Consider the following 12,500-nt stretch of genomic DNA (forward strand, 5'->3'; position numbering starts at 1 on the left):
AAACCCATAAACCTGTGCAATTAAAAACATCACTAGAGCAATAATCCATTTAACGAAAGACAATATCACGATTACGAGCCTCCGTTTCTTTATCCCTATATTAAGAAATATCCAGGAGTTGTTCTTGAAAGGACAAGTAAAATGAGAACATTTGAGAACACATTTGGCTTAAATAGTACAATTAAAATACACCATTCACATAATGCTCTGAAATGACCAGATGTATTAGCTGATTGAAGGGGAAAAGGTATGAATTAAAGGACTTTTTATCAATGGACTGGGATACAAATGGCCAAACCAGCATACTGTCCCTTCTTTGTCTTCTTTTTTTTTTTAAAGATCAGTGTGTTTCTGTCTTCTCTAGGTGGCAAAAGACGTGTCCATCCGCCTGCACAACGAGCTGGAGTCAGTGGAGAAGAAGAGAATCAGGCTGGAGCAGGAGAACGAGGAGCTGAGAGTCCAGCTGCAGGACCTGGAGGTGGCCAAGCAGGTCCTCCAGACAGAGATGGAGAAGACCAGAGAGGTGAGAGCCAACAGGATGGCACTTGGCTGGGCTGGGCTGGGGAAAAAGAGAAAGAGAGAGAGAGAGAAAGGAGCCAAACTGTCTACCATTGTAGATTAATGGCCTTATGTGTGTGTGTGTGTGTGTGTGGTTGTGTGTGTGTGTGTTTGTCTTGGAGAGACGGAGTGCTTATAGTGGAACTCATTGGCCGAACCAAGCATGACTTGGGGCGGTGTTAGGGTGGACAGGGTAATATATTCAAAGCCTTGTCCTTGTTTGAGTTGTCTGCCTTTGGCAGCCAGCAGGTAGTTGACTCTTCTGTGTAAATGTCATCGCGGGAAACAGTACATAAATTCACTTCTTGACACTGCCTCACGGTGCACCGTCCAAGAAGGAAGGCTTGGCTGGAGGTCTTGGAAATGATAAAGCGTCCACAGTGGCTAAAGCCAATGAAGACAGAGCAGAGCTGGACCAGTCCAGTCAGGTGGATTACCCTGCCGACAATCCCTGCCTTGAGGCCTCTTCCACTGACAGTATGACTAAGTGTCTGTCATGCTTGCATTGTAGCCTATTTACCACTGGCTTAAATTACACACGGGGTGACTGGACTGTGTAGGTGCCAGTCTGGTTGGCACAGTTAGCTATCTGTTCTCTGGTTGGCGAAGAGCCCTGTGCTTGGGGTTGAGCTGCCCCTTTGTGTTGAGCTGCCCTGGATGAGGAGGGCATTCTTGGCATAGCTGGTCCTCTCCTGGTGTGAGGAGCCCTGTGTGTCTTTGGGCCTTTCTGTCTCTGCTGCAGAGGTCTGTGTTTTTTAACAGAGCTACCCTCTGACGCGAGGCATGTCTCACTAGACTTCCCCCTGAGATGTTGTATTTACAGAAGCATTTGAGGAGAAAACAGTTGAGAACTTTGGAGAGAAGATAGAGGAGAAAGACAGAAAGCGAGATAGGCCAAGGGCAGCGAAAGAGAGGGAGAGGGAAAGAGAGAGAGGGAACAGTGAGAGTATTAGAGTCTCATATGGATGGCTGAGCAAAAGCCAGCCTCCTGTGTGAATTATTGATTTCTTGTGGGCTGCATTAAATTTGACTGAGACTGTCACCTCTAACCAGGGGGGTGGGGAGGGGGGTGGGGGTGGCTGGTCAGAGGATCAGTTTGTTAGTGATCATGGTCCCCCGCCCCACCCAAAGACACTGCAGAAAAGACAGAACAGCCATACTGGTAAAGGAGCACATAGGCTGACATGTCTGGAAGAACTCCATACCACATGGTTACAAATTACCCTCTTTTCTTCTTTATACCGTAAAATGAACCCTGAGTGACCTCTAAACCGTTCAGCCTTCAATGACATCGCCCTCAGGGAATCCACACAACCTGCTTGAGTGCGGCCCTCCTGTGTGGAACATCAGTCTCCCGCCAGTGGCTATATAAAAGACTGCTGATCGAGGGATTTCTTTTCCGTTAACCATTCCTCTATTCCTTCTCCTAACGAACCCCGTTTATCTCTCTCTTGCTCGCCTTCTCTCTCTCTCTCTTGCTCTCTCGCTCTCTCTCTCTCTCTCTCTCTCTCTCTCTCTGTACACCTCCTTTCATTTAAAATAAAGCCAATCAGTCCTTTTCAAAGCCACTGTAACCCTGTGAAGGTGGTGGGGTTGGAGCCATGTTGAGGCAGGAGGTTGGAGGTGGGGGGCTGCTGCTGAAACCCCCAACCCCCAGTCTGATGAATTGAGTCGAAGGCATGTCTCTCTGTGTGGGGTCCCCATGGAGGGGAGTGGTATGGCTGCTGGTGTTGTGGGGAGGGGTAAATTGGAGAGGGAAATGTCCTTGATTGTGAACAGCAATGACGAGAGAAGGCACGGCAAAGGCCGGAGGCGATTGCTTTTTTGCCCTAACCTTTATTTGTTTTTTCTTTCCTTTTAGCCCTTTTGCTTTCATTCAAATGATGTCTCAGTTCTTTGCATATATTAGCCATTGACAGCTTTTGTTCATCCGCAGGGACCCACTAGCTGCCAGTGTGTGTGTGTGTGTGTGTGTGTGTGTGTGTGTGTGTGTGTGTGTGTGTGCATTTGCATGTTCGCGTGCGCTTGTTCATGTGATTTATAGCATAATGATTGTGGCCTTAGCATGGCCCAGTTGTAGAACCATCCTTTTAATGAGCGACAGAAGACCTGATGCATCCTCTATGTCCACCCTCACAGCCCTCACAATACACACACACACACACACATACTAAATTTATCGTTACTTCCAAAGGAAATGCCTCTCAAAGGCTGTTCCCCAGCATGTATTTATGACCTTCAGGAAGAGGTCTCCTTTGTTTTCCATGTATGGGGAAATGTGTGCTGCAGTTGAGATGGAGAGAAAGAGAGAGAGAGAGAGAACGAGAGAGAAAGAGAGAGAGAGAGAGAGAGAGAGAGAGAGAGAGAGGCCCAGAGATGGAAGGGGAAGGTTAGTAGAGCAGGGGGTTATAAGGCTTGGGGCTGGGGCTGGGTCTTTATCAATGCTGCGCTCATTTCCACTCATTGGGCTTTTATCTACAGACCCAGCTGGCTGCGCCTCCATCCCAGCCACATTAGTGTTAGATATGCACTGATCCTTTCTGTGTCTTAACAAGGACAGCGCTCCTGTGTTGTTATTACGGTAGCCTCTCTGACATCATTGGACTGGTTCAGACCTCATCCTCTCTCTCTCTCTCTCTCTCTCTCTCTCTCTCTCTCTCTCTCTCTCTCTCTCTCTCTCTCTCTCTCTCTCTGTCTCTCTCTATCGCTCTCTTTCAAGGGTCATTACGTGAATGTAAAAAAATCCTTTGTGCTTGAGGTTTCAAATGCAATGCCCAGGTCCCCAATACAGCTGAATTATGCACAGCCCTAGAGGAGAAAAGTCTTTTTGCTCACTTGGTTGCATTGCTGTCACCCCTGCTCCACAACACTAGGAGCAAATGCTTGAGATCTGCTTTTGTATAACATGCCTAAACAGCCACCCAACCTGCCGGTCTTTCAGCAGTGTTTACCAGTCCATGCCTGTGTGGTTCAGCCCAGACTGTCAAGTGGACCTAAAGTGTCCATTCAGAAGCATGTGTTCTGGTTCTAAAGCCCAGCTAAATGCTAACCAAATGCAGATGAACCTCGTGGTCAGGTCTAGTCCGACAGTATCCAGAATGATGACTATTCTAGATAAAGAATCATTCGAAACAGTCCTCAACATAACAAATCAGCCAAAGGCTGTAAGAGAGAGACAGAGGATTCACGGAACATCGATTTGAGAGGTTGTTGTGTAATTGTGAATTCTAAATCCAAACTAATGACACACAAAGACATCCAGAATTGTATCGATATGGCTTGATAGAAAAGACAGTGGTATTTAACTCTATGTAGGACCTACTCTCTTTATCAAAAAAAGCAGGCCAAAGGATTTCATTAAGCACAAGATTACATCAGATACTTAATCAGATACGTCAATAAGTCCCTTGCTACGTCTCGTTGTTAAGACAGACAGACTAATGATGAAGAAGCAGACTTAATACGGTCTGTTCTATTAGCTGCTTTCATGGGATGGGCAGCTGTGTGTATAGAGGGATGGTTTGCTCAGAGTCTTTTGAGTTGTGTAAACAAACAGGCCAGGACTGGGAGATATGAGCAGCTGTTATGAGACGAGCCCACATGAAAGACAACCACGATGGACATTCCCTGCTCTGTTTGATGTCCGTGGCCTCAGCTATAGATTGAAGCCTCCCACCACAGAACTTATATGAAGCATGTGGTAAGGCTGAACATGAGATGTGGAGTTTGGTGCTGTAGGCCACTGGTGATGCAGCAGCATTAGCCCTGACAGAAGCTGGTTCTGGCACGAGTCTGGCACGAGTCTGGTGAGGTTGAATACCAGACCATCTGCTATTATGGACTGTCCATAATTGAGGAAAGCAGGCAGGGAACTCAGGCTGCGATATGTTTATCACTGATTACAATTTGAATTAAATTGAATGTTTGGATTGAATGGATAACATATAGAAATATAAATATATAAATATAAAAGTTGTGATGCAGCTTAAGAATATCTGAACTTCACATGAAACCATGTACCTGCAGTCACAAGCACACAATCTGGCAAGTAATGTTGGTGTTGGGGATTTCTTATGAATATACTTCATGAACTGGCTTGCAAAGGAAGCCGTTCTAAGGACAATGGTACTGTCAGGAGACTGCACAGAAAGAACTAGCGTTGTGTCACGAGCATTGTTTAGTAGTCAGTACAGAACATCATCTGCCAATACCTATAAAGCACAGACAAAGGTTTATTACAGCAGAACTTACTCGCTCTAGGATTAATTATTTTCAGCCATCACAGATTTCTTGCTGTTTTTAGACCCGGAGGAAGTGTGAGGTAATTTCATGCTTCAGTAAAAGTACATGTGAAATGGAGAGGAGACGGGTCAAGTGTGGGCAGACTGTAAGATAATGACCTAGGGGTGTGTGTGTGTGTGTGTGTGTGTGTGTGTGTGTGTATGTGTATATGTGTGTGTATGTGTATGTGTATGTGTGCGTGTGCGTGTGCGTGTGCGTGTGCGTGTGCGTGTGTGTGTGTGTGTGTGTGTGTGTTTTTTTTAGGGGGTGAGCCACAGGAGCAAAGGGTAGAGCTTTGAGAAACCCAGAGAGGAAAAGACCAAAGCCTTGTGCATTACACACAGCCCAGGGCTTTAAGCATGACTAGTTACCCCAAGAGCACTCCAATCGAACCAGGAAAGAGGAGAGAGAGAAGGAGTCTTTAAAAGGGTCTGAGAAAAAGGTGTTTGCTCTCTCTCTCTCTCTCTCTCTCTCCCCCCTCCCCCCCTCTCTCTCTGCGTCCTTACGGGGATGCCTCTTTGCTTTGTATCAGACACTTTTTTTCACCCTCATCCTATAGACATTAAAAGGATAACTGTTGTTTTGAAAGCATCAGATTATCTCCCCTCGGGGTCTGACGAGGGTCTGGGAGCGTTTGGGATTTAGTGCTCTCTTAATGGAGGCGCTGAGGTAAAAGGGCGCCTTGATGTCAGCCGCAGTGCACGGTAGTGCGTCTACCGGGAGCCATTGTTGTCTGGGATGAAACATCTAATGTGAAGATTGCGAGAGAAGAGAGGTGATGTGAGTGTAACCGTATATGTGTGTGTGTGTGTGTGTGTCTGTGTGTGTGTGTGTGTTTGAGTATGTGGTGGTAGTGGTTATGGTAGATGTTTTTAGGGGGACAGGGTCAAATAGAAGGGCTGGATGTCTATATAGGTAGCTGGAGGTTGGAGGGAGTGTAGTATAAGAGGCTATTTTATGGCTATCTGGACCTTTAAGAGCTTTGAAGTGGGGCTAATTGCTCTTCTGTGTGAACCCGTGTATGTGTGTGTGTGTGGATATGTGAATGATAATGAGTGTGTGTGTGTGTATGTGATGAAGAACGGCTCACCACTTGAGATTACCTATGAATTATACATCCTTACTTCAGGCTTAACTGTGCCAGCAATAATGACATGAATGGTACATGCCTGATGGCAGGCGAGGCGTTGGCACTGAGTGCTCTCTGCCCATCCATTTAACCCACGACGGGCACCTTGTTGTCTCCCAATTTCAAAGTGCAGAGCTCGATACTGTTTATTCTTTTGAATGGTGATAAAAAAGGGAAACTCTGTGTTTGATTGATGAGGCCTTTCGCGTTTATCCCTTTCCTCAAGGAACGGTGCACGGAGCACATCGAGTGGAGGTTAATATGTCTGATTGTGACAGCGCTGCGGTCTTGGCAGGTCGTTTGTAAATCTCTCAGAGAAACACACATAAATTACAGCAAACACATGAACAGACAGACACACACACACACACACACACACACACCCTCCAGCACTCTCACACACACACATCTTGATTTCACAGATGTATGCATACGTGCACTGTTACCTCATTTTCTCACAGCTGCAAATTCTATTTGGAGTGTTAAAGGCTCCTCGTGGGCCTGTTCCTTGGATACACGACTGTAAACTCCCAAACACAGATCATCATGCCTCTGGCTCTGTACAAGGAGCCCCATGTTCTCCTGTGTTTTCCCCCATGGCTCTTCTTCTACATAGATACCATAACTCTGTCATCTTCACTGTGTGTCCTAGCATTATTACCCAGGGCTGGGAGCTAGACGGAAGGGTCCAGAAAGATGAAATGGTGCAGTGGTTCTCCAGATTCTGAGCACTGCCTGTTCTGTAATGCAGTCAAGTGTGGAGGGGTAACGCAGGCTTGGATGTCATTTCATATGCCCAATCCCTATCCATACAGTTCATGTTTACATATAGCTCCTCCAGTGTATTTAAAGAAATAATACCTGAATCAACCTGCCATCCTTTTTGTCCTGTATCCACAGCTCAGTCATATCTACCAAACGGGGGGAATTAATCTTTCGCCTTCCCTGTTTCGTAAGATTAAAGGAGGTTTGTTCCACCGATTATTAAACCATCATCGACTCTCTCGTCCTGTCACATTCACTGAGCCCCTAAGGATGTCTCCGTCGTTAGGGTCTGTCAGGTTACTGGTGTGTCTCTCTCTGACAGGCGGGTCAGTGCACTCGGATTCCCACGCATTCCAATGGGCTCACTCCACCGCTTCAGCTCGTTAAGGGCCGCTCAGGCCCCGGATCTAATAAGAGGGGCTGTGAGCGTGTGCGACAAGGACTTTGGTTACGTAAGTTGTCAGAGGAGAGCTGCACCGGACCTCCTGAGTGGAATCTGTCTCTCCGCATAAGCCTGTCAGTGTGAGACGGGGAGGGACACATGCGATGGGGTGGGAATGGAAGAGGGATTTGGCCTGGGATTTGGTGGACTGTGTGAGGATAGCACTTTGGTGGACTGTGTGTGTGTGTGTGTGTGTGTGTGTGTGTGTGTGTGTGTGTGTGTGTGTGTGTGTGTGTGTGTGTGTGTGTGTGTGTGTGTGTATGTGTGTGTGTGTGTGTGTGTGTGTGTATGTGTGTGTGTATGTGTGTGTGTATGTGTATGTGTATGTGTGTGTGTGTTTCAGACCGGAAGACCCTGACCGTGTTAAACAAAGCCTTTCACGAAGCTGACAACAGTCACTTTCTTTTTACAGCAGCAGTGTAGTCCTCGCTTTGAGATCTACAAGGACACATGTGTTATCCCATGTGTGTGTTGTGCACATTAGCACATGTACCCCTGCGTCCCCCTACCTTGTCACACACAGGGTGTTATTAGATCAGTCTGTCATTTGCCATTAGCGCCAGGCCCATCAGCAGGCTATGAACAGGCTATGATCACCTTATGTAAGGATTACATAAACCTGCCCTGACAAAAGCACAACTGTCCATCCTTACTCAGCCCTGTCACAAGTGGCCAGGCCTTTCCATTTCAACACATCCTGCTGGCCCTGGCAGTTCCAGGTCAGGCCTGGATGTACAGTGGTCAATCCATGAAGTGGACCGTAATAGTGAAGAGATGGAGAAGCGAGATTAAGTGCAAAATCATATCAGGACAATTATGGCTTTGATGGTTGCCCTAGTCAAGAAGAGATTCCATTACCGCTGCTCCTCTTCATAACCTGTCAAACACAGTCATTGATCGAGCGAGTGGGTGGAAGAACGAAACGGAGAGAGAGAAAGAGGGGAGGGACGAAAGAAAAAGAAGAATGAGAGGAGGAAAGTGAAAGAGAAGGGCAGAAGGGATGGGATGGGAGGAGGTGGAGGTAATGAGATAGAAAGTGAGGTATGACATGAGAGGGGCACAGACAGGGCCATCAGTGGAGCAGGGAGACGCTCCTCTCTCATCAGCACCTAATGTCATCTATCAGTCAGTGGGCCAACAGGAACATAGGTCCGCTTAAAGGGTCACCTCTCATCTAACAGAGAGCCTTCTGCCGCACAGAAACCCACAGAGCAGCACGCAGAATGGCTGCTGATTCCCCTCATAACCCTGCAGGATGTGCAGCAAGAGAACATCAAGTTCATCCGTGTGCGCGCCCTCTGTTGGAAGGTTTACCTGGAACATGGACGTGATAATCCAACCACTTTAAGGCATGTCTTGGTGTAACGCTGACGAAAAACCTCCATAACCAAAACTAGACTAAAACTAGCAGTGAAAAAAACTGAAATAAAAATGACATGAAAACTAAATAATAACTACGATGAACAATGCAATACAAGCTATACAATCTATAATAACTCATGTGTGTACACATGGTCCTAGGGCAAGTTGTATGATACATTTGGCCCCTAAACTGGGCAACCAGTCTTCTCAAGTGATTAAAACGTCACCTGCAAGAGGCTCAAAGCCAATTAAAGTGAAGTGCTGAATCTCCTCAACACCTCCTCTGGATGGGGGTTAGAGAGATAAGATTAGAGGTGTTATAACCAGGGTGCCATAAGTAGCACTGGAGGTTTTCTTGAACAGGAACGAGGAGAGGACAAACATTGAGTCCTGAGGAGAAAAAACAATCCTTACCCAAATGTCTCAGTTGTAGCACACATCTAAATGTGATTGAGCTTGTGTTGTTATCTTTTTTGTCCAACAGAACAATAGAGAGGACTTTAACTTTCAGCAACGGGTTTGCAGATAAAGTTTCTTGTCAAGCCTGACCAATGAGGATGCACAGTAATATCACAGTTTTAAGGGAATGGAAAAAAAGAGATCAGGGAATCAAGCTTTGCTTAAAGGCAGATTATTCCACCAGTTTTGTAGGTCAGTCTTTAAGCGTGACCGCTGGGCCTTGGTCGTGCCCACTGAACCTTTGGGTGACCAGCTGGCTGCTCCGATCTGATCTACTGATCTGCATATTTGATTTCCCTGCTGACTGGCACAGAAACCCCCACCTCCCTGTCAGCCATGTTCGGGTGAGTGGCAAAAAAGCTACGGTCTCATTGGGCCCTTTTTAGGAGCCAAGAAGAAAGACTATTCCATATAAAAACTGTTAAGCAGTATGCAATTCTACTTGCATAGGCTTTCTTTCACATTGAATGGGATGAGATTTGGAAGCCCCCTCTTCCCCCATCTCTCTATTAGTCTATCTGCTCAATTCACCCTTGTTATTTATCCCCCAAGGAATCGATGCGATCGGTGCTGAAAATTGGTGAGAGGTTAGTGTGCACGAGATGTGTGAGCGGGTTTGTCAAGTGCACCGTCATGGGAATGTGTGCATGGCAGTGGCGGTGAATGTTTGAGTGTGTTTGTGTGTGGGCAAGCGAGCAGGAGAGTAATGACAGCAGCAGACACTTCAATATCTGAGATTTCTTCTCCCTTGGACCGTGTCCAGTTCTGTCGCCATCTGTTTCTAGTGAACCGCCCAAAGCGCCCCATTTTTTCTCTTTTGTTTCCTTGGCACAAGACACCAAATAGCATAGCCTGGCCCTTGGATGAAGGTGTTTTTACCTCCTGTTCCCAATGTTATATATAAACAAAGTGATGAGGTTGGAATGCCACCACAAACCAAGCAGACGCACCAGGCCACCTAACAGCGCCCCATTTTCAGTTTTCCCCAAGCAAGCTGCTACGTTAATGAGCATCAAGTGCTAGCGATTCGGTTAATGAGTGAAGGGGCAAAGCATGTGCTGGCTGATTGAATTCCGCTGAAAGGGGCGGAAAGGAGGGAGACACAAAGCCTCGTTCATGTGGCAGCTGGGAGATTTAGTTGGCTGCTTCGGCCTCGGCCGTTTCTCTCTCCCCTGGCTCGCTGTTGTACCCTCCTAGCCTCTCACGGGTTACCTAGCAGTGAAAACAGACTGGAGTTATTCTTAACAACATTAAATAAGGTGTCACAATGCAGGCTACGGGCTATTTACGTTGCTAGAGGGTGTCTGTTTACAAAAGTTCTCTTCTACGGTTGAAATGCTGATCCTGGAGCTACAGTATATTTGTTATATATTGCTATGCAGTAATACTATTACTATACTATATTATGCCAATTATATTACTACCACTAATACTTGCTATATACTACTGTTTACTTTACTATACTTAAAAGGGACACACTGTATATCATGGATTTTTCTGACTGACACCTGGACGATTGAACCAAATAAAAACCTTGATGAGAATCAGTGGTTTGAATAACTTGTCCTCAATCTATTTTTTTCTCTCTCCATGTCTTATTGTTGGCCAAAGTGCATCATCTTTTCCTCCTCTCCCTGACAACATTTGCATTAGAGTCTGATGAGGTTCCCTTCATCCAGTTGTAGGGGTCAGGGACTCTTCATTCGTATTCAAGGTCCTGCTTTATCTGAAGCTGTGTTTGTTGAGATTGCCGGGCACCTCCTGGATCCAGTAGGCACTCTGCAGCACCTGTGTGCAGTCCCACTCAGCCTCCCCTCCCTCAGAAACCACGGGAGCAGTTTTTGTGCTGATTGCTATTGCATTGGGGTTAATGAGAAACAGTCTGCCGGAGTCATGTTTGATGATTAAGCCACACCTGTGTACAATTACAATATGTTCAATGCAGCTGCACATTTATGTTACAGAGCATGTGGTCTCTTTTCTTGTGGTCTCTCTCTCTCTCTCTCTCTCTCTCTCTCTTTTGCTCACTCACTCACTCTCTCACAGACAGACACACACACTCTTTTGTGTCTCCTTCTCTTTCTTTGTCACTGACTGTTTCCACATTCGCTAATGTTCCACCATTAGTCAGTGCATTGCAGTGCTCCTGGTATTATATGACTCACATAGATGTTCTCTGGTTTTGTACTGTTGAAGTGACTGGACTTGCTGCTGTGGAAGTAATGATCTTTTAAATGTGTGGACCATCGCAAAGAAAATAAAACCCTAAAAACTGAAGACCTTTCACAGAAAATGTAAATTGAAACAGATATTTTCTGTAGGGAGGTCAATGTGTGAGTTATTTGAATTCCACAAAGAAGAGGATACATGCACACATTGAATTCTGTGTCAGACCTTCCAGAGAATGTGACATCGTGACATGGGAATGTCACAATCTGAATGGGAGCCAACTGATGGAATTACCATCATGCATGCAAAATGTCATATGCAGTCTCATTGTCCTTCTCAAAAAACCTCACACCCAAAATGTCCAATGAGGAGACAGAACCACAAATCCCTTCTCTCAAAGCAACCCTAGTTTCAGACCCGTCGGAATTTCTCATCAAATCTCAATGACAATAAGGACAGGCATGGCAGGGATTACCCGCGCACGCTGCACTTCGATTGGGAAGAGTCTTTTTGATTAATGTTTGAAGTGGCTTGATAAATGTCAGCGTCTTTGACATTTACAGCTCCTGTGAATGCAAACAGTGGGATCATGCTGTCAGCAAGGTCAGCCAGTCAGAGAAACCGTGAAGATTCTCTCTTTTTTTCCCCCTACACACCATCACCTCAGGCGCTGTAATGACAAAGACCTGCAGATGATTTTCATCCACGTCTTTTGTGCCGGGGCACAGGTTACAGATGGGCCTGCCAGCTCAAGGCCGTCGTGGCATCGAGGTTGAGTTGAGAGCGTGACCGTTTGTCAGTTGTCACGTGTGTGTACAAAAAATCGGCCACGCTCTGACAGGACACGGTGCAAGGGAAAGATAAAAGCTCATTCCCCCCGACGTGACCTTTGAGAGGAGCCTCTGTCATTCATCAATGGAAATGCATTCTAGTGGTAGACCGCACATAGTTCACACATGCAGACACATGCACACACACACGCACACGCACACGCGCACGCGCACACGCACACGCACACGCACACGCACACACACACACACACACACACGTGCACAGGAACATGGATATCCACATAACATATGCACCATTAAAACAATACAAACTTGGTTTATGTGGGTCACAATATAACAATTTTATATTTCGCCAATTCAAGAGCATACTTTTACTGACCAAACTCTCTCTCTCTCTCTCTCTCTCTCTCTCTCTCTGTCACAGACACACAGACACACACACACACACACACACACACACACAGACACACACACACACACACACACACACACACACACACTAAGGGCTCTGGTTCTAATTATAAAAGCTTTACCCAAGCTCTAC

The 12,500-nt window shown here is 46.2% G+C and overlaps 1 protein-coding gene across 1 annotated transcript in view; it reads left to right on the forward strand.

Moving 5' to 3' along the window:
* mtcl2 (microtubule crosslinking factor 2) overlaps window positions 1–12,500 on the forward strand; it is a gene marked incomplete at its 3' end in the record, with an annotated part of 44,684 nt that overhangs the window by 9,512 nt on the left and 22,672 nt on the right. Inside the window, exon 3 of the mRNA XM_080853968.1 lies at window positions 365–523. Within this exon, the coding sequence (XP_080710094.1) occupies window positions 365–523 (159 nt within the window). The remainder of the gene's footprint in view (window positions 1–364; window positions 524–12,500) is intronic.

Source organism: Sprattus sprattus (genome assembly GCF_963457725.1).
Source record: "Sprattus sprattus genome assembly, chromosome: 16".
Taxonomy (NCBI): Eukaryota; Metazoa; Chordata; class Actinopteri; order Clupeiformes; family Clupeidae; genus Sprattus; species Sprattus sprattus.